The 27858-nt window shown below is 46.4% G+C and overlaps 1 protein-coding gene across 1 annotated transcript in view; it reads right to left on the bottom strand.

Annotated features, from left to right (window-relative positions):
• Raver2 (ribonucleoprotein, PTB binding 2) overlaps positions 1–24031 on the bottom strand; it is a 73759-nt gene extending 49728 nt beyond the window's left edge. The window contains exons 1-2 of the mRNA XM_055628693.1: positions 23816–24031; positions 496–562 (exon numbers count right to left, since the gene is read on the bottom strand). Coding sequence (XP_055484668.1) covers positions 496–562; positions 23816–24031 — 283 coding nt within the window. The remainder of the gene's footprint in view (positions 1–495; positions 563–23815) is intronic.
• Positions 24032–27858: the final 3827 nt, after the last annotated feature.

The following is a 27858-nucleotide window of genomic DNA, read 5'->3' as shown; positions in this document are numbered from 1 at the left end:
TATGCCATAAACGAATGCAGTTCTGAGCTCACAACTAGTACTAATGTTCAGAAAAAAACTTAGCAAGTTTCCTAATTTGTCAAGCTAAAGGCCAAGCTATACACACAGTGTGTTCGCAGAACCCAGTGACCTTACCAGATGGAAGCAGGCCACACCCCCGAAGAATACCTGTTAACACAGAACACGAAACGTTCACGGTTAAACATCAAGAGCCTCCAGCTACACTGCATACGTTCACCAGCTAAAGTCCGGGACACTAACGTTGCCCTCAGCGAGTAACGAGTGAGTCACCCTGACAGGATTTCACACCGAGGAGTTCACAGCTGGCCTCGTGAGCTCAGTGTGGGAATGCTTGCTGGACCCCCCGTGAAGGCCCTGAGCTCAATCCCCAACACCAGGAGAAGGCAGTTCAAGCATGAGAACACAGCGCGCTTCTCTGTTCCATAACACATGCAAAATCAACACGAGACCACATGCTTGAGGCACAACTCTCACCTGTGCGTTTATTCCTGTCCACATAGCAATACTTTAGCTCATAGTCCTGTAATAACTCATGAACCTCCTGAAAGACACAAAGCCATGAAAATGCAGTAAGTACATCAATTCGGTGAGCGGTTGCAGATGACAAGGCTTTACTGCCACCCCCCCAACACACGCGCGCGCACACACACACACACACACACACACAGTGTCACGCTGTCATGCTGCCATCTCCCCTCCACGCTGCTATCTCAGGACACACCCCATATTCCACTCCCACTGAGCACCGACTACCCACGTGAACCTACTCTACTTGCATTCTGCTCACACTTTCACCAGGTCTAGCATGGGGTGACCTGGTCACAAAAGCTGCCCAGGCTACCTAGGCTGCACTGAAACCCACCTCCGATGCTCTTCTGGGAAGCTTTTCCTGCCAAGTTCACACAGACTGTGCCTTCATGTGCCAATCGCAATCATGTCCTGACTTACGCCTCTCTCAAAGTATAAATATTACCTAAATTAATATACGCTAAATCATCCCACGTGCTGCGGTTTAGGCAAGAAATACACCTGTAAATGCCTGTAACAATCACGGAGAATAAACAAACATAGATTGGCCGTACTGTGACAAGTAAAGGGTAGGTTTTTAATTTATAAATTAAATGTTTTATAAAAAAAAAACGATTAGTGCAACAAAAACAGTGTAGGTTGAATCTTGATTCTTCACAGAATACAATGTATGAACTTATTTTATACGCTTGTATTTTGCCTGCATCGCTTTGCATGAGGTAGGCATTAGAACACACACCAAAATAGATAGTTGTTGTTCTGAAGTAGCATGTGGCACTGAAAATTTCTGCACACTTCTTTTGAGACAGGGTCTCACCATGGAACTCTGACCAAGGGTTGATGCCCCCGCTGGCACAAATCACATATTTCTTAACAGACATGAAGGACTTAAGATTATCACACAGGTGGGTATTTTCACCCCCACGCTAGAGCGGGACAGGCAACCCGTTCTGGGTAACAAATGCGCGCGAGGAAGCACGGGCTAGCAGTACTAACGTGTTTAACTCAATGAGATCTTACTGCTGCAACTGTCATCATTCTCATCTAGCTTTTGGTGGGTAGGAGATGCTGCACTTAAGCCAGGGGCCAAGGGGTGACCCCATGGATAAAGTGCTTGTCAGGGAACTCTGGAGACCAGAGTTTGGATCCCCTGAACTCAAATAAAAGATGGACAGGTAATCCTAGCGCAGATGGACTCCCTGGGGCAAACTGACTAGCCAGCCTAGCAAACACTGAGTTAGTTCAGCGTCTCGATAAATGGAGCAAAGGGGGATCAACAAAGGTACCTGCTGGGAGCTTTGGGCCTCCACATGTGTATTCGTGTGCATACAACACACAGACATATACACATACACATACACACGCATGCAAACTAACTAAGCTCTGCAAACTCGAGCAGAAGGAACTCAAGTACAATAACTTCTGAGTGTGGATTCGGAAAGGTTCTGGGAAAACCCACCCACACTCGGTCTCTTTCAAGAGAGAACATCACCAAGTAACCATTAACAGTTAAAAAAAAAAAAAATGACAGCCATGCTAGTTTTCCTACTTAAGAGCAGTCTAGAAATGGAAAATGAAGAAGAGGACACCACACTTTAGAAGGCTTCTCTGGGGTTACAGAGATGGCTCAGAGCTCTTCCAGAGGACCCAGGTTCAATTCCCAGCCGCCTACATGGTGGCTCCGAACCCTGAGTAACTCCACTTCCAGAAATTCTCCTGGCCTCTGTGGGCACCAGGCACATACCTGGTGCACAGGCAGACACACAGGCAGGCAGGCAGGCAGAACACCCTTTGACATAACATTTCAAACTCTAAGTTTACCTTCGAATTCAATGCAGAAGAGGAAGAAAGGTGTAGGTATACCAGGCAAATTGTAGAAACATTAATCGGGTAAAAATATGACACCCACCTGTCACACAAAACAGGTGAGGTTAAGCATCTGGTATGGCTTATTAGTAAGTTTTATTATAAGTACCTAGAAATAATAAATAAATACACCTCAGCTTTGGGAAACGGTTTGCTGAACACAGCAGTTTAGACGTTCGTGTCATTTTTCTTGGATGTGCAAGGTTTTGTCAGACCTAGGAAAACTTCAGCTGTGGTCCTAAGGAAAATGTAACCTCTTGCATAGCACACACCTAACCAGACAACTAACTTAGGGCTTGACGGGGGGAGGCCTGATTCGAGGGATCAAGTGTATTCTTTGGGTGGTGCGCATGTTAATCTTTCATTTGGCTGCCGAGCAGCTGTCGAGAGCTAGGTAAAGAAAACCAATGCCACTCATCCTGTCATCAAGTGTCTGTAAACAAATGGCCTGCCCTCCAGTTCCTCTAACTGAGGGAATTACCAGAGGGAAAGCTTCAGGACCAAGGATGCAGTTTCCCACTTAGAAATCTTATTTTCACACTGTCTGTACTTTTAATCACAACAGTCCAGAGCAGCTGGGACGGGGTCCTGTCTGCTAACAGGGAAGCCTTACAAGAGAGAAGGCACCAATGACCTTTCTCCCTGCCCTGGTGGTCACCCCTCACCTGTGCCTCAGCAAGGAAACCCGAGCAGAGATTTCAGACCTGACGGACAGTCCTAGGCAGTGTCTGCCAAAATTTCCCTAGCTCTGCCACGAAGAACTGAAACACCTGAACTCAGAGCTCCCAGGAGCGGAGGCCGAGGTGTGATTTTCCTCCTCTGCGCAGAAACACCACTTACAAATTCCTTACAGCGAAAGAGTGTGTCAAACTCACATTTCTGGTTGACATTAGCGTGTGCAATCGAGATTCAATGACATCCCCTGAAGCCTTAGCAAGGGTTTTTGGCAGAGCAGAAACAGCTTTGATTACAGCAGGGATGTGCTCCCCCCACCCAACCCCAGCTGCTCTGCACTCCTTCCCATGCGAGTGACATGAGCTAAAGCTCAGGTTTCCTAAGCTTGCCCGTGTGACAAAAAAAAAAAAAAATTAAAGAGAACAAATGTGTTGTTTTAAGTTGTAAGCAATTGGAAAACACCAATATTATCAATAAGGCAAATCTAGACAGTCCCCTTCCCCTTTTCCATAGGTGCCTCTCTGGGCAGATGGAGAGGCCCAGACAACAGGTTGCTGGACACCGACAAGTGGTTTCATGGTGTGCTTTTTAAAAACACCAGGGCCCTGATGCTGAAACTTGGAACTGCGTTTCTAATGCCTGGTTTATTTCCAGGCCAGTGTTATTTTGCAATTTATACTTTTCTAAACTATTACAGTCTTGTAAACACTACACATCTACTGGCCTTCATACACCGGAGGTATTTGTATGTATGCATGTATGTATTTTGTGTGTATGTGTGCACGTGCATAGGCCATTTTGTGCATGTGGAGGTCAGAAGATGACCTGACCAGAGAGGTCCTACAGGAAACTCACTTATGTGCCTGTGTGTGACACAGGGTGTCACTATGCAGCCCTGGCTGACCTGAGACTTGCTGGATGGACTAGGTCGCAGCAGTCCTCCTGTCTCTGCCTCCCAAGTGTTGGGGTTCCAGGCTTGTGCCACCATGGCCAGCTGCAAGTGGTTAAATTCATAAGAAACTGAAAATGTGTGTGGGAGAATGGGGTGTCAGTTACGTCCTCATCCACAGGATATGTAGGTCCTGGTGAGCCACGTTCTTCCAGGAATTGGTGTTACCTGAGACTATGGAGCAGTGAGTTTGTGGCTATAGAGCGGAGCCTCTTTGCGGTCTTGGTGCATATCCTGTTAGTAAGGGGGGCGGTGGGCACAGCAGCTGCGCACTTCAGTTGCCAGGTTGTTCAGTGATGGAGCCAGTGTTGCCAAGAGGTAGTTTATGTATGTGGCCAGCATCTACCACTAGCTACCTCAGGAAGGGGCCTTCCATGCAGCGGAAGATGTCACTTTCTTCCCAGCTGTCGGGGTCCCCACTGAGGCACTGTCCTGGCCAGTCAGCTCTCAAACCGCTGTGACAACACCCATCCTGGAAAGCTGAGGAGAGGAACTCTTTCCTTTAGCTCACGGTTTCAGGGGGATCCCCTCGTCACAGTGGGGTTAGGCTTTCGGGAACAGCTCAGCTGATGGTAATGGGGGTGTGTGGCTGAGGTTGTTCCCATCATGGTAGAACAGGAAATAGCATGCAGCAGGAACCAAGGGCTGGACATCGTGATCCATTTCTGCCAGCAAAGCCATGTCCCAACTTCTGGTTTCCAGGACCTCTCAAAAATGAGCCACAAGTTGGGGAGCAAGTGTTAAAAAGATGAGTCTGCTGAGACATTTCAGAGGCAAGCCTCCAGAGACACACAAATCGGTTACATTAGCCTTCATTTCTGTCCCACTGGGCATTTGTCCATCTGTGCTAATTATATGCTACTGTAAATATGGAACTTTGCAAGTCTGTAATTTGGTGTGTGTGTGGGGGTAAGATCCCCCTTATTATTCTTGTCTTTAGTTTGGGGCTTTTAAGAATAAAAGTAGGAATACAATTTCTGAGTAAACGATGCATGAGACTAAGACTGCTGAATTATATGGCATGGGCATTCTATAATTTGGAGGTTTTGCCCCCTCTAAAGCTCTTGCTGGACTCTAATTCCCACTGAGGTATTAAGGGGACAGAAACTTAATCTGACTGTGTTTGGAGGCTGACTGGGGTTAAACAAGGTCACCAAGATGGAGCCCCAGGCACTGAACCCCGGGAGATCTGTAAGGGATGGGCAGGAATCTCCTGCACTGCTGAACCACTGCAGCACATCCATCACCACACACGGGTCCTTGACCTTGGACCAGAACTTCGAAACAAGTAACTTTAGAGCTTGGCCTGACTCTGTGTTTCTTTCTTTCTTTAAAAAAAAAAAAAAAAAAGACTATATATAGCTTCTGTTTGTCCTTAGTAGAATCTGCCAGTTTTTGAGACCTTTGAAGCCCTTGACACATTCGCTAGCAGACCATGACTGTCACGTGCTCTACACCTGAGCCAACAGGAGAGCCACCTGTCACTTTATTTTTACCCATTCTGGTAGTCAGACACGCAGGTAGTCAACTGTGGTCTCCATCAGGTTCCCTGTCATGAATAATGGAATCACAGATCCTGTTATTTGTTCACCGGCTGCGAGCCCTTCCCAAACAGAAGTATCTGTTCTAGCCATCAGGCCATTTTTAAACTGGGTGATTTAATTTTTCTATTTTTTACATGTATTTATTTTGTGGGACTGAGAAGAAACCTACCACAGTGAACACATGGAGGTCAGAGGACAACTTGTGGGAGTTGGTTTCCTCCTTCTCCCATGCAGGACCTGGGAACTGAACTCAGGTCATCAGGCTTGGCAACAAGTACCTTTCTCCATGGCACCATCTTGTCCATCCTTGAATCTTTCTAACTTGTAAAATATCTTTGCTTTATTTTTGTATCTGTCGTCATTTAAGAGAGTCTCTAGGCAAGGCACAGTAGGGCGCACACACACCTTTAATCCCATCATTCCCGGAGGAAGAGGCAGGGGATCTCTGTGAGTTACATGACAGCTTAGTCTGCATAGGAGGGTTCCAGAACGACTAAAGTTACACAATAGAGAGACCCTGTCCCCAAAACAACAATAATGACAGAGAGGGAGGGGGGGAGGGAGAGAGGGAGGGAGAAAGGGAGAGAGGGAGGGAGAGAGGGAGGGAAGGAGAAGAAGGGAGGGAAGGAGGGAAAGGGAGAGAGTGTGTGTCATTCACTATGTGGATGATCTCACTATGTGACTGAGTCTGGTCTCAAACCCACACTTCCTTCTGTCTCAACTTCTCAAATGCTAGGATTTAGAATTTTTTAAAATAAATCCTGGATACCAGTTCTTTGTCAAATATGATGAATTTTCTTCTAGCCTATGATATACCTTTATTTTTTAATGTCTTTCTGATAAGAAGTCCTTAATTTCCACCAGGTTCAGTATGTCGTGTTTTCTTTTCTGGAGAACACTTTGTGTCCTGTTGGGGACAGCTCTATCTACCCAAGGTCACAGACATCACTACTTCCTAACATTCACACTCATGTTGTGATTCACCTTCAAAGAACTGCTATGAGTGGCATTAGGTAGGGGCCAACTTTGGGCAGAAGAATTAGCAACTCCCTCAGGATCCTTTATTGGAAAATGTGATTCTTGGCCTCCCTGGGCTACTATACCACATGTGAGTCAACTCTCGGATGTTCTAGTCTGCTCCCCTGATCTAATCATCTGCTCCTTTGTTTTTTAAAATCAGAATCACACTATCTAATTCTTGCAGATTTATAGTAAGTCTAAATCTGGTAGTGTTGGTCTAGAAACTCTTCACATCTTGGCTAGTCAAAGCTCTCCGCATTTCTGTACAAACTTTGAATCAGAACATCACCTTCCAAGAACGAGACCTACCAGGGCTCTAGGTGGGATTATTTCAAAGGCTCATGTAGGTGTTGAAGGCTTGGTTCCCAGCTGGCTTAGCTGTCTGGAGCTGGTGAGACGCAGAGGTGGGATCCGAGTGTGGAGGAGGCTGCTTGGGACAAGCGTTTGGAATGTACATCTTGCCCCTGGTCCCTTCCTGGTCCCTTCTTCTCTGTCTCTCCGCTCTTTGGCTGCCCTAAGGTGAGCGGCCTCCTCCATCATGCCCTTCTGGGTGCAGTGACTCACCCTGCACCCAGAAGCAAGAAGGCAGCCAAAACCAGGCTAGACTCTCTGAAACCACGAGCCAAAGCTAAGCAATCCTGTTTTTCTCAGGGTATCTTGTCACAGCAGTGGAAGGCCTGTCTGTACAGGCAATCTGGGCAGAACTTGCATCTAAATCAAGGCTGAAGCTTTTTCCACTCGAGTCTTTTCACCCAGGAAATTTTTATGTAATACTGGATACTATGGTATATAAAATTGGCACACAAGTCAAACAGTTTCTCATCACCAACAATGAAAAATTGTGTTCCAATTTTCAAAAATTCTTTGATATATATATATATATATATATCAAAGAATTATATATATATATATAATCTAAAGACGAAAAAAATGTGAATGCTAATGCGATGGGCATGCACATTTTTTTTTTATACTGAATTAAGTCTTGACTGAGTATCTCATACTGCAGGCCATGACTACAACGTTCTTCAGAGTTCATCAGTGCTCTGATCTTGTAACTATCAGTGCTGAAAACACTGCTTTACACTGGGACATAGTACAAGATGGCACAAGGATGCATAGGGCCATCTTAGAAACTGTGAGACATTTTCTTCTGATTCCAACCCAAAATTCGCGGCATTTTTTTTAATTTTAATTTTTTTACAACTTTTTCATTATATATCCTGATTGAAGCCCCCCTCCCTCAATTCCCCCCAGTCTCACCCTTCCTCCCTTTTCTCCTCTATCCCCTTCCCCTAATCCACTGAAAGGGGAGTTCTCCTCCTCTGCAATCAGCCCATAGCTTATCAAGCCTCATCAGGACTGCCTGGATCCTCTTCCTCTGTGGCCTAGTAAGGCCACATTGTCAGGGGCAAGTGATCAAAGAGCAGGCAAACAACTGAGTTCATGACAGAGACAGCCTCTGCTTCCCAAACTCAGGGACCCACATGGAGACTAAGCTGCCAATCAGCTATATCTGAGCAGGGGGTCTAGGTCTTCTCCATGCATGGTCCCTGGTTGGTACATCAGGCTCTGCAGGACCCCCCTGGGCTCAAAATTTTTAGCTTTGTCAGTCTCCCTGTGGGCCTCCAGTCCCCTCTGTGTCCTTCTATTCCCCCCTTCTTCCATAAGACTCCCTGCGCTCTGCCCAAAGTTTGACCGTGAGTCTCAGCATCTGCTTTGATCCCCTGTCGGGTGGAGCCTTTCAGAGAACCCTCCCATCAGAGACAGGCTCCCATCCTGTCTCTTCTCTTCCACAGCCATGCATGTGTTTTAATGGAACTCAGCAGCAAGTCAAACAGCAATTCTTGGTGCTCGAGTACAAGCATGCAGGTGTGTGGGTGTGCATGTGAGTGCATGTATAGAGGCCAGAGGTTCATGTCAAACATCTTCCTCTATCACTTCACGCATTCATGAGTGTGCCCGAATGATTTCATGTGTGCTACATGTTCAGGAGCCTCAGGTGACCAGAAGAGGTAGTCGGAAGCTCTAGAACTGGAGTTACAAACAGTCATGAGGTACCCTTAGGATGCTGAGAATGGAACCCAGGTCCTCTGCAAGAGTAGTAAATAGTCCTAATGCGCTGAGCTATCTTTCCAGCCCCCTCCACCCTTTTTTGTGCTGAAAAACAAAACAAAACCCAATGTGTATTTAGAACTAGCTGCTGGACTCAGCTTAGATGATCCTAATTTTGCTTCAACATTCGGAGAGCATGGCAATCAGGAGGAAGCTGAGCAAACAGCTTCCTCTCTCCTTTAGCCACATCGACCGGCAGTTTATTCTCAGCCTGTTAGATCTGGTGCTTGCTAGCCTTGACATCTGCGATGTACACAGGGGTGTTGTTTCCTCCTTCTCTGTGGCTGACTCGGTGTTCAGAGGGAACATGGTGCCGCTGTGGTGCTCAGTTTGTCTCTCCTGGGTGCGCTCTGCAGTGCGGCGGCCGGGACGTGGGTAGCGTTTACATCTTCCTTCTGTGGCTGTGGACGGCTCTCAGCACCACCTTCTTGGATTTCAAGGCCTTTGCTTTGGCTCTGGGAGGGAAAGGGGCTTCCTTCTTCGCTTTCAGAGCCATCCTAGGGGAAAGCCACCTTACTTATTTTAGACAGGGTTTCTTTTATTGGGGAGGGGGAGCACCACAGCATGGGTGGGGGAGATCAGAGGACAACCTGTAGGAGTTATTTCTCTCCCACCGTGTGGAGGCTGGAGCGCAGGGCATTAGGCTTCGCAGCAAGTGCCTCTGCGGCCCCACTAAAACCCCTCATTGGCCTGAAACTTGGTCCACTTTGAGTCGGAGTCTCTCCCTGGAACCTGGAACTCAGCGAGGCTGGCTAGTCAGTGAGCCTCAGGAATCTTCCTGTCTCAATTGCCCCAGCGCTGGGATGATCAGCAAATGCCACCATGCCTGGCTTTAAGTGTGTGTGTATGTGTGTGTGTGTGTCTGTATTTTTTAAACCTGTGTGCTAGGGATTGTTCCCAGGATTTCACACCTGCATAGCAAATTTTATCGACTACCCTATCTCCTAAACCCTGGGGGGTTCCATGTTTGGGGTAAGAGAAGCTTGTCTTGACCTAAAGAAACACAAAGTTTTGGCATTTGTCTTAGCAGTTAGCTAAGGGGAACGGCTGGCTGTTTACTATAGCCTAGCACTGTATGGACAGTATTTTGGTTAATCCTCACAACTGCAGCAGCTGGATGTTTAAATGTAGTTTCAAGATGGGGACCTATGTTTAAGTCAGGCCTACATGTAAATGACTTGCTTAGAAGGCATGAGACGTAGCTAGGATTTTATTCTGGCTGGCAGAGCTCATAGCAAACAGTGATCCACTGCACTGCAATGCGTTTCTTAAGTGTCTTTGTAACAACAATAAACCCATGAAATCAGGAAACTCTTACTCCCATCACATTCCTAGAGCCCGCTGCATCACTGACCTGCTAACCTTACAACAGGGACCAGGACAGGAACAGGGTCAGGAGGTCCACCAGGCAAATTCCTCGGGGGGCAAAACTGAAACCAAGTCACTTGGTTCTGGCAGCTAAATGTCTGGTTGTGTCACTCCCTTAAAATAAACGCCCACAGCTTATTTTGGCTGATAAACTCTTAATCATCTAGCCATGCCTACTGAAGGTCTTGGCCTGGCATTTTATTATTACCCATTGCAGACTGTATAATTATAGACCATGCAGTATATGGCACATGCAGCTAAGAGTCAACGATGGCTTTACTGACCGACGTATTCCCTACAGCATTCTTTTAAGCGGGCTACTGACCACTCTGCTTAGAAAACAGTTTACTGTAAAGCATACTGCTTCCTTACTGTTACCTGGAGCCAGCAGGCCCTCATGCTTGCAAAACAGCACTTACCTACCAAGTCTTCTCCTTTTCCATGCAATTTTGTACTCTAAATCTACAGCTTTTCCAAAGCAACAGAGGAGCCATTTGCAACCCAAATATAAAAGTAATTCTAGTCATGGGATAACACCCTCTGAAGGGGCCAGGAAACCGTGCGGACGTGAACTAGCAACTGGGCGCATTCGAATGCTTCAAAAGAACAGGATGCTTAAGTCTCAAACGTATCTCCCTGAACATCTCTATCCTTCTACAAGGATCCCTTCCACAGCCTCTGCAGTGACTGGCCTACACCACTCAAGTCTGTGTGAGTGCGTACAGAGATACCCACACAACGGCAAAGCCTCTAAATGCATACCCCTCACTAAGCAACAAACGACGGTATCTGGCCTGAGTGCGCACCGTGGCGTGTATGTTCCAGCACTTCCGGGAAGGAAAACCCTCGTGCCGCTTGTCTGTACATTTGACATTTTATTTCGAAATCTGAAGCACCCCAGCTTCACACAGTCTCGTAAAAGCCACCGCTTTCACTCTAGCTCAGGCTACAAAAACTCGCAGAGTCAGCGAAGCAAACACTAATGTGTATTTTTTTTTTTTTTAAGTAGTTCAACAGGCAGGATAATAGAAGATCCAAAGTCTAGGACATAAAAGCAAGTTAAGAACTAAGAAAGGGCAATCACAGTAGCTGGCTGGGGAAAGACAGAGAAGCCACCGGAGCAGGTGTGGCTGGAGTGGGGGTGGGGAGTGAATGCAGGCACAAGCACAGGCGCTAACAACCCTTAATGGCTTCACGTAGTATTCTGAAATTCAGGCGGAAACAAATGGTTAACAAAACAACAATTACAAATAAGGTTGGGGAAGGAACAGTTCATAATCTACAATAACGCAAGAGGACAGCGCCTAGGAAAAAAGTCCAGAGGCTCAAGAGAGTTGCATCTGTCTTTCGTCAATGTGTGCACATACGCCCGGGTGTAAGTGTGTGTACGCAGGTGTGAACTTGTGTATGTATGTGCGCAGCTGGTGTGTATGTGGGAAACACTGAATGTGTGCGTGTGTGTGTGCGCGGATGTGAACGCATGTATGCATGCGTGGGTGGGTGTGAAAGTGTGTTGTGTGTGTGCATGTGTGTAGGAATGTGTATGTGCAGGTGTACGCATTGCATTTGTACATGCACACATGGAGGCTCTTCCTCAGTTGCCCTCCATTTGATTTCATTTTGTCTTATTTTTCTAACAATTTATCTATTTAATGTATATGAACACTGTTTTCATGCACAGCAGAAGAGGGAATCACATTCCATTACAGATGGTTGTGAGCCGCCATGTGGTTGCTGGGAATTGAACTCCGGACTTCTGGAAGATCAGCCAGTGCTCTTAACCGCTGAGACATATTCCCCTCCGTCCTCGTTCTGTCTTATTTTATAAACCCGGTAAACCCGGAGCTCGCTTCAGCCAGACCAGCTGGCCTGAGATCCTCCTGTCTCTGTATCCCCGCACTAGGATAGCAGGTGCAAACACATCTAGCTTGGTAATCGGGCACCGAGTTGCCAGCCATGGGTCCCCATGGCTAACACACAGGAACTACACTGAGCCATCTCTCATCTTCTTCATTTTATTTGACATGTTCTCATATGTGTAGCTCCAGGCCTCCTCTTCCTTTGCCTTCTGAGTTCTGGGTTTACAGGTGGGTGCCATTATACCCAGGCCCCCAAAAGAATCTTACAAGAAAACTTTGGCAAAAGAAAACTTTGGAAAACTGAGAGTACCTGAGAGTGATAAAACTTCAACAGCAAACATGATGTACTTCATGACTGACATTTTCAAAAAGAACAAAAAGGGGCCCAATTTACATTATCTAGCCTGGACGAGATACCATCCCCACCACACACAGACGTGGTCCACGGAGCTCCATAATGAAAGCTCTTCTCCAGGAGATGCACTGCATCGTTGAGACAGGTGTGGGTGGTGCAGGCTTTTAATGTCAGCACTCTGGAGGCTGAAGGGGGAAGGCTGTAAACCTGAGGCCAGCCTGAGCTACTCAGTGAAACCATTTCTTGTACTGAGTTCAATTCCCAGCAACCACGTGGTGGCTCACAACCATCTATACTAGGACCTGCTGCCCTCTTCTGGCATGCAGGTATACATGCAGATAGAACACTCATCTACATTAAGTAAACAAATAAATCTTTAGGGAAAAAAATTTTAATGTAAAAGAAAGTTCCAAGAGCATGGTGGCACATACCTTTAATCCCAGCACTTGGGAGGCAGAGGCAGGCAAATCTCTAGGAGTGCAAAGCCAGCCGGGTCTACAGAGCAAGATCCTGCACAGCCAGGGCTACACAGAGAAACGCTGCCTTGAAAAAAAAACAACAAAAAACAAAAACCAAAACAAACAAACAAAAAAGTAAAAGACAGGAGAAAGAGAACGTACAGAGGCCTTGGGCCACCACATTGTCACTTTTCCCACGGCTGTGAGCAAATACTGGACAGGACCCAACTCAGGGGAACTGGCTCATGAGTTGGGGGTACAGGCCATCCTGGAGAAGGAACGGCAGTGGCAGCAACTACACAGGAAGTGGGATACCCCAGAAACTGTAAGGTCCACTCCTGGTGACCTACTTTTCTAGACAGGCTCCAGAGCCTTCTAAAACAGCATCAGGAGCTCAGGGGACCAAGTGTTCCTACACATGAGCCCACCGGAGGTATCTTAGCAGCAACCCAGAACTCGTCTAGACTCAGGCATGCCCCAAGGCATATCAGAGTGGCTCTGGCCTACCACAGCATGTTTCAGCCTAGTCTACAATCCTCTACTGAGATCAGGGGTAAGCCACGGAGACCCGTAACCCCTTGAAATTACAGGTGGATTTCCATGGCTAGGAATAATAGCCCTTTCCAGAGAGAAGATACAGCTTTCAACAGACTCATAATTGACTAACCTCAAGTAAATGGGACAATCTCACTGCCAAGAGCTAATCCAGTCAGACACCACAGCATGTCTTCATCCAGCCCACTGTGTGAGCTTGCCAAGCATGCCAACAGACACGCAGCATTTCAGAATAAAGCAGGTAGGTGCTCCCTTTCTGTTCTGCCATGGAGAGGAATTTTTATCCAGAACGCGGCTGCTCTGACAAGAGAGCACATCCAAAGACCTTCCAGTTCTGTGTGGTGTGGCTGGAACACAGACACGCCTTTAATCAAACCAGGAGACAGAGTCAAGCAGATCCCTGGGTGAAAGGCCCGCCTGGTAAAGAGCAAGTAGCAGGTAAAGGAAAGCATAGGTGTGTGGGTGGGGGGGAGGTACACAACATTAATCTCAGCACTTAGCAGCGTGCAGACCGATGAACTGTGCTCCGGCAGTTTGGCTGAGTCAGTGAGTTGAGAGGCAGCGCAGTGGAGCTGAGTTCATGGCAGTTCAGTTTGTGGAATTCAGAGGCAGTTTTACCAGGAGAATTTAGCAGAGAGGAGTTGAGGGAGAACAAACTAGACACAGATAAAGACAGAACGAGCCAGAGAATGAGAAGGAGCCAGAAGATTAGAGCAGACTGCTTGAGTTAGTTTGAGGCCAAGCAGAGCAATTCGGTCAGAAGCCTGGAAGACAATTACATAGAGCAAATAAAAGTTACCTTTACACTGCCATCTCTTGATGACTTCTAGGTTAAACAGTGCTGACACAGAGGTGACTACGATATGACCCCTGTCCTTTGAGACACTTACAGTAATGTGTGGGAGAGGGTTTATGGGTGTAGCACTTCGTCAGATAAGAACACAAGCTTTGGAATCAATTAAGACGTCAGTTCTCCACTTTAACCCTAATTAGCTCGGTGATCTCGGGCAACTTATTAAATGTTAATTTTATATTTGCTTTCCTATCAATATTATGGGAGTAAGAAATTCTGATTGCATAGTCTTGAAATGTCATTATAAACTAGGTAGTCTATGATCCAGGTGGTGTTAAGTACCCTCCCAAAAATTTTAACTTATTATTATCACAGATACTCAGAGGAATGAGATCTCTAAGGAATTTCTGAATCCTCCTAGACTCAGGCTGGGGAGCCACACTTTAAAAGACACCATAGCAAAGACACCATCGTGATGGTGTACATTCAGAGAAAATAACTAAGATGACCAAAGGAACTTGGAATCATGTCCCAAAGACCAGTGATTAGAAAGATAGCAAGTTATTAGTCAAAACAGTATCAATGGTCAGTTTCTAAGGAAACAAAATTTATACACTTTATTAAGACATTAAAAACAGAGGAAATTGTCTGGGGTGGAGTAGGACTCCTCACCATAGCTCCTGTGAAAAAAAAAAATATGTCAAAAATGAGCTAGCGTCAGGACCAGCAAGATGGCTCAGTGGAGAAGGCTGCTCACGGCCCAATGCTGGTAAGGCAGCAGAGGAGTACACAAAGCCGTCCTCTGACCTCCACACGCACATACACAATAATAATTAATAAAACTTTTTTGTTATCGATAGAGATATAATTCAGCAATGAAAAGCACTTCTGCTCTCCCAGAGGACCAGAGTTCAGTTCCCAGAACCCATGAAGCAACTCACACCGTTCTGTAACTCTAGCTCTAGGGAATCTGATGCCTTCGGCCTCCCGAACCTGCAGTCCCACTCACACAGGTACGTGCACACACACACACCTACGCATAATGAAAAACAAACTTTTAAAAGTGTGCTAGAGCCCCTTGTGCTAAATGGGATGTCTTCTACAACCCTGGGCGATGGAAAATGCTGAGCTCCTGTGTTTTATTAAAATTCTTTGTTAGGTTAGCACTTGTAACCAATGGGAGGTGCTGCTCGGGAGCTCGGGAAAGCACTCGCCCTGCGAGCACAAAGACCTAAACTTAATCCGCAGAATGCACATAAAGATGCCAGGTGTGGAGGCATGTGTAATCCTAGCACTCAGGAAGTGGACACAGGTGGGTTCCCAGAGGCTCACCGGCCAGCCTGCCAGCCTGCCAGCCTAGCCCAGTTGGAGAACCAATGATAAAGGCTGTCTCAAGAGGTAGATGGAGGAGGTAGTAGACTCTTAAAGCTGTCCTCCTATCCCCATACATGTGCAAACACATATTCATGTACACATGTACACACGTACACACACACACACACACACACACACACACACACAGGTGCTCTCACACACCTTTTTAAGAACAACCTGTTTGTAAGGAGCAGACACCTATGCCCACAGAGCCACCTGGGCAGCCCAGCTTCTATGTGGTGCCCTGCTGAGCCATCCCACTGTGGAGGGATGGGCTGAGGTCCAGTTACTGCCTGTTTTTGAAGTAGTTCCCCAGGCGGAGGGGAAGGATCGGGTTCATGGGCTTTTGTCACTTCTGTACATTGAACAGAGAAGAAGCCTGGTCACACCACAATGACGTAGGGGCAGGGCTCCAGGGGAAAGGCTGGGTGTGCTTAGAACGGCACACTGAAAAGCTAGTGACTCTAAGACATGGACGATGAGGGCCTACAGGGAAGAAGAAGGAACCACTGGGAAGGCAAGATACTAATAAGAACTAAAAGTAAAGAGCTGCAGAGTTTGGGGTTGTGTTTGTTTTTAAAAGACAAAAGGACAAATGATTAAAGAAATCCTGTGGTTTTCCTGTAGGGAGCCATGGCTCCCTACACCTGAGCCGAAGCTGCCAAAGGGAAGGTGTGATGACCCAGCCAAATACTGGTCAGAAATCCAGGGTGCCACCGGATAGGAGACAGCTGATGCAGTCAGCCCCTCCATTCACCCAGACGGGCATATCTCCTGAGGATCCAGGGAAAAGGCAGCCAGATCCCAGAGAACCCTATTCATGTGATCAGCAGTCCTGAGCACAGGCTAACCCACCCCCCAGAGTGGTACAAAAGGTGGGGAGCAGATCTGCAGAACAAGTGCCACAGTCGGGCCCAGCCCCTCAGGGCAATCCTGCAGGTAACCATCAATTAGCACCTAAAAGGGAGAGAGAAGAAGCCAAGTGTTGGCTCTCCCCACTAGCCGCCTACCTCCCCTCCCAGTACACATGCCAAGTAAGGCAACCGTGTGTGGGCAAACTAAAACAGCCAAATTTGTCCATTGTGTTTTCTTCTTTCTTTCTTTTTTCATTTTTTTAAAAAGGGGTTTAGCATCCCTTGGCTTGCCTCCTTCCACCAGGCTAAGGATAACTAAGCCCAACCACAGAGAAGAGATGGGTGTTGGGGCAATCGAAGCAGAAACCCCAATTAGGGTTGATTTCATCTAGCTTCCCCTAGTTTCCAAGTTTCACTTCAGGGGCAATGACCTTTAATTCCTCACCCTTCTGGAGGTCTGCCCTCAGATACAGGCGCACCTGTGGCCAGCAGCCGAGAGCCCGCTGCTGCACGAAGCTGCTTAGATGTTACCGTGGGGCTGTGTAATCCTTGCACCAAGAGCAAGCGAATTTCAACAGATGTTAAAACTCAGACCTGCAAAACTAAACATCTCCCAACATATTCCTTCTATGGAAAAGATGGGAATGCAACTGTCAAGGGTTGTGTGAAGGCAGTAACCTGTTTGGTGACTGGGCCCGTGCTCTCTGGATTATGTGAGGCCTTTGGGGATACACTCTTAGGCAGACCGCAAAATGCTTTTCTAGAATGTGGCTGCAAGAGCAGAGAACAGCATTTCTGAAACACTTGTCAAGAATTTCTGCCAACAGTCAAAACTTGAGGAGGCTGTGGTGTCCCAGAAATCTACAAGGATGTCTCTTCAACAATTTTCAGTGGCCATCTTACTCCAGGCAGCTAGAGCCGACAATTTAATTCTGCTTAATTACATTAGAAAACTAAATGTAACAGAATTTTCAGATAACAATCTTTTTTTTTTTTTTCTGAAAAAAATTAGAAGATTTAGTTTTACTGTGTGTGTGTTTGCCTTCATGTATATAGGAATGTATGTGTCACTCTGTCCTGTCAGGAAACCTGTGACTCTCTGGCCCCCAAAGTAGAAGCCTCCTGGGTCTGCAGTGACAAAAAAGCATCCCCAGGCAAAGCTCTATCTGTCTCAGAAGGAATGAAATCTGTCACAGAAGGTATGTGTGTATGTCTGTGTGTTTATGTATGTATATATGTGTGTGTATTTATGTATGTGCACCAAATACATGCCTGGTGCATAAGGAGGCCAGAAGAGGGTATACGGAATTGGAGTTATAAATGGTTGTAAGTCACCATATGGGTGCCAGAAACCAAATCCAGGTCCTCTGCAAGAGTAGCAAGTGCTCTTTATCACTAAGCCATCTCTCCAGCCTCCTAAAATACAATGTTGATTAAAGAAGAATAATTTTAAAATGAGAAAACACTGCCCTACTGTCAGGAAAAGTGAATTAAAGAGCGGTCATAATTATTGAATACATGTCTTCTTTTTAAACAGTGCTTTTTAAAAAGCTGAAAGGCAGAAAGCGTATGAGAAATGTCCACTGTTTTTATCTTAATGCAAAAGAGAAAAGGAGTTAAGTAGCTTTTCAAAGATCGGATCAGCCAGAACACCCAATGCCTGGGTTCCGTAAGGCTAAACTGCACTTGGAGGTTTACAGCTGTCAAATGGGCCTCGTGAGATAACGGTCCAGCTTCTCCACTACCTACCAGCAGGGCACCCTGAAATAAACTACATCCAAAGTGACAGGACACAATATTTTCTTTCTTCAGTCGTTGGCCTGGATGTTACTCCTAAGTGGTCCCGATGAATCACTGCCCGATGTTTAAGCACACAACACAATGAGAACAAAACACACACATACACACACACACGTAAATGTCCTCTTTTAAAACAGAATCAAGTAAAGATCGAAAGGGTCTAGAAATGCAACTACCACCACTCAGCAGGACATTACCTTAAGTAAGTAGGATCCTAAACTGAGATGCAAAATTAAAAAAAAAAAAACAAAAACCTGCACACAGAGCTCATAGCTGGGGTGTGGCTGAGACACAAACCAATTGCCCAGCATGTGTGAGGACCCCTGTTTGATGCCCCAGGACCACAAATAAAAGGAAATGAGAGCCTAGTGTTCATAGCATTATTCACTAAAAGTTATTTATTATGAATAATTGAATTATTCACCATAAGTAAATTACATTCCAAAACACTACCATTTAAAGACCTAACTACCAAATCACAGGGGCATGACGTGCTAGGGATCCGGATCTGGGCAGCTTGATAACACTAGCCTAGAACCCAGAGCAAGACTAATGGGAGCGGATCCACAGACGCAGTCAGAAGCCGAATCCTAAAAGCCTAAGGACCTTAGATTTCCATCCCTTCATGTCTCCATCACAGAGTTCACGTCTGCGAGGCTGGAGCAATGGCTCAGAAGCTAAGAACACGTGTGGCCCTCTCAGACAGCCTGGGTTTGGCTCTTGGTGCCCGAACAGCAGCTTACAACTAACTGCCTGTAACTTCAGTTCCTGGGGTTCCAACACCTTTTTCTGGCACCCCTGGGTACCAGGAATACACAAAGTGCACGCATATACATGCAAGCAAACATACAATAAGCTAAAAATAATAATTTTTTAAAAGAACAGGAATATGGAAAGCCATAGGGTAAAAAAAAGTACACTTTCTATAAATGTCAAATTTCAGAGAGGAAAAAAAGAAAAGAAACGTATTTTGTAACGAGCTTTAGCGAAATCGCTTTTAAATCCAGAGTTACTGGTAGAACATAACACAGAAAATTTTCAGACAGAACACAAAACTTTAGCCAGCTTCACTCATTCCGCAGTCTAAATGAGAGCCACTATTTTTTACTATGAAGAACGGTTGAGGGACGGGTAGTGGGTAGATGAAGCCACTGGTTTTCTGCAGGGTCATTTTTAATTTATTTTTCCTGTGTGTATGTGTGTGCAGGTGCCTGTGGAATGTGCCACGCACGTGGAGGCTTGCAAGAGACACTGCAAGTCTTCCCTGATTGTCCTCCGATTTACTGACAGGATCTTCAGCTGAACCTGGAACCCAATGTAGTTAGCTGATTTGCCTTGGGAAACCCCTCGTTTCCGTCTCCTGAGTGCTAAGCGGCATGGCTTTGGGGTTCTGAGAACAGAACTCCAGTCCTCATGCTTGGAGAATGGGTGCCTTTATCCAAAGAACCATCTCCTTGGCTCAGGGATTTTTACTTCTTTAAAGCAAAAAAAAAAAAAAAAGGGGGGGGGGAGGCTGGGATTTATCTCTTAAGTGATACAGTGATACTGTATGAAGGAGGACAGGCTAAGACACAAGCGATGGGAAATGACAAACTGAAAAGTTACAAGAATCTTTCCGAAAAGGTAGAGAGATCTGATTCAAAGCTGGGCCTGGGAAAACAAGAGCCAAGAAGCTTGTGGGAAGTTAAGGGGACAGAGGAGAGCGGGTCTGGCTGGACATATAGTAATATTACTATAAAGACTTCAACCTGTGTCTATATGTGTGTGCTTATGTGTACCATGTTATGCCCCCGGACTGGGGATCAAACCCAGGCGTTTGCCAGCCAAGCACTGAGCTATATTCCCAACTATCTCTGTTTCTGCTTTTGACTTTTTGAAATGGGATCTCACTAAGTTGCCCAGGCTGGACCTGGAACTTGTTCTGTAGCCCAGGAAGATCTTATACTTACAGTGCCCCTGCCTCAACCTCCCAAAGAGCTGGTATTACAGGCCTGTGCCATCGGGACCAGCAGGATTTTATAGTTTGTATTTCTATAAGGTATTTCATGCACGTACTTCTAAAGGCATCACGTTAAAAATACTTTCTATAAATATTTAAATCACAGAAACTGTGAAGCTGTAGGATGTCACTGTAAATGTTACACAAACATGTAAAAGAAATTAAAATTGTATTTTAAAGAGCTACATTTAAAAAAGAAATTACCCAGAAGCTGGGGAACTAGCTTGGTCAGTAAGTGCTGGCATCACAAGCTGAGTTCAATCTTCAGAACTTTGCAAAAATGTCAGATTCTTGTAATCCCAGGGCTGGGGAGGGGGAGACAGGAGAAGACTGGGGCTTGCTGGCCAGGCAGCCCGGACCAATGGGTGAGCTCCAGAACAGTGAGAGGCGCTGCCTCAGAAAAGATGGGTGTGCAGGAAGGGCTGAGAGGCAGCTCAGTGAGTAGGAGCACATGAACCTCAGAGGACTGGGGTTCAGTTTCCAGCACCCACACAGAGGCTAATAGTCACTCAGAACTAACTCCAGTTCCAGGGGACCCGATGCCCTTCTCAGACCTCTGTGGGCCTCAGGCATGCACATGATACACATACATAAATGTGCATACACATTCCGAAAATAAAATATCTGTGTTTTTAAAATATTAAGGACGAATTATCAGGCTACTATTAATCAAGGAGCAAACAGTAGCTTCTGTACAGTCTGACAACCTGTGCTCGTTAGGCTTTTGGTCAACCTGACACAAGCTAGGAAGGGGGAATGTCAGTTGAGGAGCTGCCTCCATTGGCCTGTGGGCAAGGCTGTGGGGTATTTTCTTGATTAATGATTGATAGAGGAGAACCCAGATCACTGTGGGTCCTGAGTTGTATAAGAAAGCAGGCTGAGAAGGCCGTAGGAAGCGAACCAATCAACAGTGTTCCTGTGGCTTCTGCTTCAGATTCTGCCTCCAGGTCTGCCCTGAGTTCCTGTCCTGGCTTCCCTTGACGATGGACAATAAGCCATAAACTAAAACCAACTCTATTTTTGGTTTCAATCACAGTAACAGAAAGCCAACTAGGTCAGCCCTTAGAGTGATATTTTAAAATAAATGAATGAATTACATAAACTCTAGAAATTGATTATTTCAAAAAACTGATTAATAATTAAACACAACCTTTATAACAGTTAAGTATGTAGTTTTAGTTCAGGTAATATAATCCTTCCTGGCAAAAACATATAAATGAAAGTTAGACTTTCATTAGTAAGTTGAAAACAAAATATAGTCACTAAGGAAAAACCATACATTGTTGAGGGACATTAAAGACAAAATCCCAAAGGAGAAAAAAAAAGGTCATATTGAACATGTTCATGAAATACAACACAGAAACTGAATTGTACTAGAAAAGGAAAAACATCCATTATTAAAGAAAAATAATCTATTGGACTTCCTTTCATTATGTTTTTGAAGTTAGCATACTTAAGCCTATTTCACTTAAGTAACATTGGCCATTGTTAGCTATGAACATGAACAGAAAACTGGCAAAGCTAATACAAGTGCTGAGGATGAGGAGGCTGTGGGGAGGAGTGGACAAAGAGCACGTTCCTACATACCTCACACGGAACCTAAGACATCCGTTTAGATTTCAAATCCATGTATCAGAACTATCAAAACATTTTATTAAACATATTACTAGAGAAAACATCGATGGCAGGACAAGTCAGGAAACCTTTGCTTAAATACTGACTGGCAGTTCTGGTTTGACTTTTAGGTGAATCTCTCCAGTTATGTCACACATGGATACATATGCATTATGCCATATATATGAACATTATTATGATATATAAATATATATCTATATGGCATAAGAATTGAGCTTGATGTAAGAATTTAAATGACTTCACTGAGACAACTTAAACCAATTTTATTTGTTAGTTTATGCAAATAAACTTGCTACTTTTACAGAAAATCCTGAGATTTAATAAGTTTAAAACAGAAAAAAAAAAAAAAAAACCATCCCTGCCCCCAAAACAATCACAGACTTGAATCTCAAAAAGCCTTCTGTCATTACATATGAGGTGGGACTGAAATAGTTCCTAAAATCCTTGGGTTTATTCTCCACCTCTTTTAGGAACAGAAATGCAGACGGGAACAGCGAAGCAAGAACAGACAGAACTGACTTGAATTTGCATTAAGTGTTTTCAGACTTCATGCAGGGGAACATGATAACAGAAATAGTTGACATTCTGCAGAGAAAATCCAGACACTTCTCCATCTTCTGCTAGACTGTCCATCAGAGGCGATGCTTCTGCCACCTGCTTCTCCCAAGCACCCCTCTCCCTGAGCTCCAAGGAGACCTTCACCATTCATTGGCAGGAAGGCTGCTTTTCCATTGCAGAGGTCCTTCAGGCAGCAACACGGAACATCACCTGACAGAGGAAAGTTGGCGCTGCGGCATGTCTTATGATGATGAGATGCCCCCGACGACATGTTACGAGTTTGTTGGCTCGTGTTTATTGTGTCTACATAAGGTCTACCGACGGTGATGAAGTAGGCATTTAGCATCCCTTTTGTTTTGCCGTCCTATCGAGGCAGCTCAGCAGATTTAGTTTACATATTTAAATACCTATCCATGAAATGTCAGACCATCTGCACACGTAGGAAACCTAAAGAGCATTAAACTGTTTTTCATGTCTTGGATTTTAAAAAATCCATCTGCATACGTGTACACAAGAAAGGGGAGAAAGGTAACACGGCATGGGGGGTCTCAGATGGTGGAGCGCTGCATGCACTCATGAAGTTTCAGGGGACACACACACACACACACACACACAGGGCTGTTTTGCTGAGCGTGTGGTGCGCACCTGAAATCCCAGCACATGGGAGGTGGAGAAAGAAGGATCAGGAATTCATCAAGGACTGCCTGGGATACTAAAAATGCTGTCTCAAAGAAAGAAAGGAGAAAACGTGGGGGAAAGAAAAAAAAAAGGGATGGGGGTAAACTCTGAGAATGAATGAATATGAATCGGAGGTAAATCCCCCAAATTCTCATGCTCCCCTACAACAAGCTTTTAACTTTCGAAATCAGGAAAAAAAAAAAAAATGTTAAATCGACCCAGGCTTTCTGATCCAGAAGCAACAGTTAATCTGGATTAAAGATGCTGAGTAGCTTAACTTTAAACTCCGCGCAAGCCAGTGAGGTACAAATCCTGCCATACTTGGTTTGGCAAAAGGGCTGCAAAGATCTCCCGGCGCAGGGTCAACCTCGGCTCTCTGCGGCCTTCGCAAGCGGAGCAAAGTTGTTTCATACAAACTTGGTCAAGTGCTTCTGCAGCACGGCTCTCCCGGCTCTCCCGGGACGCCGCCCCCCGTGGCAACGCAAGTCTCCGACCCCCTCCGCGGGACCCCTTCCCCTCCCCGAGGGGGGCTCCGGGAGCCGGTCCCCTAAATCTGAGCCCCCCAGCTCCCTTCCACGCGCCTCCACCCACCTACGACATCGCCTTGGGCTGGAGAGAACACAAAGTCCGGGCCAGACGCGTGGACAACCGCCCCCGAAGCCCCCGTCCCAGCACCAGCCGTCCCGCCTCGCCCAGCCTCAGTTTCCCCACACGCTGCCCTCCCTCTCCCGGGCGCCCGGACCATCACGGACTCCTCCGGATGGCACTGTCCCCCAAGCCCAGCCCGGTCACCCCGGCCTGGCGCCCGTACCTGGGAGCTGCTGTCCTGGGGCAGGTTTTTCACCAGGATTTTCCGCCGGTTGCTCAGTTCCCGTCGCATCCGCTGCAGCCGCGCGGCCACCTCCTGAGGGTGCAGCGTGGCCACCTCCCCCGGGCGCAGCGCGGGCTCCGCGGCCTCTCCCTCCGCCCCGGCACGGGGTCCGGATTCCGGGCCCGCGCCCCCCGCGCCGCCTCCCCGCGCCGCCATCTTCCCGACGCCCCGCTGCAGACTCGGCGAGGCCGGAGCGAAGCGGCCAGACAGAGCGAGGAGCCCGCGCGGGGGCGAGGCGGGCCGGACGCCGAGCAAGGACGCGCGGGCGGGGGAGGCGCCGCAGCCGCCGACGCGAGAGGGGGCGGAGCCCCGAGACACGCCCTGCTCGGCCACGCCCCCGATGCTCCGCCCTCCCCACCCCCGACACCTGCGGAATCTAGGACGCGGTGCTTTGGTGGGACTCGAACCCCTGAAGCCCTTATCGACGCTGGCTCGGCCTTGCCTTCCAAACCCGGTGGCCCTGGGCGCCACTGCGCAGCCCAGAGAACTCCCGGCCTCAATTCTAATACATCGAGAAGTGCGCATCTGTCAAAGTTCAAGTTTTCGATGAGAAATAACACAGGAGGTTATCTGAGAAGAAAAGAGTCTGAGGGAAGGTTTGGTATATTTGGTAGGACTTGGTTGTGTGTAAGAGATCAGTGTCTTTCATCGATCCCTCTGCCGCCGAAGATGGACAACCTGGCTGGTTGTGTTTGCGGCACAAATCAAAGCTGAACCGAAGATTAGAAGAGCAGAGGGCAGAAGAACAAGTTCCTCGATTATCTGAATGAAAACCTGGAAGCGGAAACACCGTGGAGAGATATACCTAGGCAAAGTGAGATCTGCAAAAATCTAACAGCCTCTGACAGCACCAGCTGGGACAGCCATCAGCAAACAGGAGCACGCACCTTCCGTGTGCCCCCATAAAAATGCACTAAAAAAAAAAAAAAGCCCGTTTAACACCATCATGCCGTGTGCTAACAGGAAATGTTTAAACATTAGGAAAGGGTGTAAATAGAGGGGTCTTAAATGCCATGAATGAAAGGGACGGAGAGATAGTTCATCCCTTATGGGCAATTGCGGCTCTGGCAGAGGACCAGAAGACCATTCCCAGGACCCAAGTCCGAGGGCTCACAACCACCTGTAACTAACTCCAGGTGGATCTGATGCACTTTTTTTTTTCTTGGCTTCCAAGGGAGCACACACACCCACAAATTAAAACAAAAAACAACAACCATGAATTCAATATCTACCAAGTGTTACCTGGTAGATATTTCTAAGTATGATACAGTATTTCACTTAAAAATCCAATTAGGCAAAGCTCATTTTCTTCACATTGCACTTGAAGAAATGGAATCTGGTCTGATTAGGCCCAAATGTTCTAAGTCATATGAAATAAGTCATCCGGAATGACTCTACCCCAAAATTATGGTTAATAGTCCTCAAACCGTTCTCAAATACTTACGTCATTCCAGTGAGTCCAGGCAGTACCCCAGGATTGACACAGCCCTAGTCCAGAGCCACAGGCCTCCCGATTCCTAAGAGAAAGAAGATAAAGACGATTGGCCACACACCGTGTGATTCTGCTCACCGGGTAAACCCACAAGGCAAAACCAAGAGTGGGCTAGACAGGGCCCGAGAAGAGCAGGTCACTGAGCATGACTGGCTCACGGGCTCAGCTATCCCTTTGGAGCAATAGAAACGCTTTGGGGATTAGAGAGGGGTGGGGTTAGCAAATGCTGTGAATGCATTCAGGATTGCCTCGGTTCATTTTAACTGGTTAATAATGTGAAGTCCGCCTTATAAACACTTCACTTTGTTTCTTCTTCTCTTGCTGTGATTAAAAAAAAAAAAAATTCCAACAAAAGCCAGTTAAGGAAGAAGAGGCTTGATGCAGTCCAGGGTTCAAGGACAGGGTCCTCCTTGTGGTGAGGTCAAGGTGGCAGAAGCTTGAAGCAGCTGCTCCCACTGCGGCCACAATCCGGAGCAGAAAGCAGGGAGTGCATGCTGCTCAGCTCTCCTTCTCCTCCTCGGGATCCCAGCAAGGGCGTGGGGACACTACAGGGAAGGGTTCGCCGGTGGTTAATGTTTGTGTTGACTTGATACACGCTAGAGTCATCCGGAAAGAGGGAAGCTTGACAGAGGAATTGCTGCCATCAGAGTGGCCTGCAGGCAGGTCTGATTTGGGTTCTGTTGTTGTTTTGTTTTGGTTTTGTTGTTGTTGTTTGTTATTTTGGTTTGGGGGTTTGTTTTGTTTTGTTTTAGTTTTTTAATGAATGACTGATGTGATTCAAGAAGGCCCAACACACTGTTGGCAGAACCACCTCTGGCCAGGTGGGCTGAGCAAACCGTGGGGAGCAAGCAAGCCAGCGAGTGGTTCTCCTCTGTGGTTCTGCTTTAGTTCCTGCCTCCGAGTGCCTGCTCTGACGTCCTTTCACAATAGACCGTAAGCAATAAGAAGAAATGAGCCCTTTCCTCCCAAGGTCCTTTGGTGAAGATGTTTGTCAGGGCAACAGAAAGCAACTCAGACATGCGGTTTTCCCACCTTCATTATAGAAGCAGGAAAAGCCCCCCACAGGTCCGTTGCAATGTTTTGAATGAAAATAGCCTCCATTCACAGGAAGTGGCACTATTAGGAGGCCTGGCCTCAGCCTTGCTGGAGGAAGTGTGTCACCGGGAGTGGGCTTTGAGGTTTCAGATGCTCTAGCCAGGCCCAGCATCTCTCTCTTTCCTCCTGCTGCCTGCCGATGGTGACATAGAACTCTCGGCTCCCACTCTGGCACCATGTCTGCCTGTGTGACACCACACTTCCTGCCCTGACATTAACGGACTAAACCTCTGAACCTGTCAGCCATCCCCAATTAAATGTTTTCCTTTAAAAGAGTTTCTGTGGTCATGGTGTCTCTTCACAGCCATAAAACCCTAAGATATATGCCTGTAGGCTAAACGAACCTAAATAATCCCTTATAATGTGCTTAGAGTCTTGCCTTCTAGGTTATTCCATATCCTGTCAAGCTAACAGTTAACACAACCACAGTCTACCAGATGAAATCTTTTCTTTGTCAATATTTTAAAATTATCATTTGGGGCTGTACATGTTACTATAATGAGGGTTACTTACGTCCATCACTAATTTTGATATGGTAGACTTTTTTAAACTACTGTAATCTGCAGTGGATTTAATAACTTTGTGTCTCTATTTGGAGACCTTTGCTTTTCCAGGGGACAAAGGAAAGGCGCGACTTCTGCCCTAGGGGCAAGCGTTTCTTAACGATTTGGAAATGTAACTCTGAAGTGTCTTCTTCTTGAGTGTCTCCTATCATGAGCAGTACAACAAAGGGCTTCTCTTTCCGCTCCCATCCACAATATTCTGATGTCAAAACTACCTCACTTTTATTTTCAACTTTATTCCTGTGATTTAAAATTTCATGCATCTTAAACTTAAGTGGAGCATGGTTTTATATAACTGGAGGATTTCTGAAAGGGATATTCTTCAAAGTGGGCAAGAGCCAAGAATAGCCTCAGCAAGTGCTATACCCAGACTCACCCATTACGGGTCAGAACGTATATTTACCCAAATGAGTACTGTCTCCTTGACAAACATCTATAACAGGGCTGCTGTGTTCTAAACAATAGCTGTATAAAGGCATTGAGAAAACAGAAATGATACAATAAGAGTCCTGGCTGGTGAGGGCCGAGCCTCACTGGGCGAGAATCATATAATGACTATAGTTGAGTGTATTAATTAAGTATGTAAGCAGAACTTCAGGGGCCGCCCTGGGAAGCGGTGATCCGAGCTGACGTCAACTGCTTCCTTTTCCTGAAGTCTTTTCCCAGTGGCTGGGTGGCTATTGGCTTCAAAACCTACAGCAAATTATTCTACATGAAACCTTGGAAGTCAAGGCTGGTGAATGAATATTATCCCCCCCCCCCAGTTGGCTCTCTCTCTCTCTTTCTCTCTCCTCTTTCTCTCTCGGTTGTGATGACAGCTGTTCAGGTTTCAG

Source organism: Psammomys obesus, unplaced genomic scaffold (genome assembly GCF_907164565.1).
Source record: "Psammomys obesus unplaced genomic scaffold, mPsaObe1.curated_primary_1811, whole genome shotgun sequence".
Taxonomy (NCBI): domain Eukaryota; kingdom Metazoa; phylum Chordata; class Mammalia; order Rodentia; family Muridae; genus Psammomys; species Psammomys obesus.
This window is presented reverse-complemented; position numbering and strand designations above follow the sequence as displayed.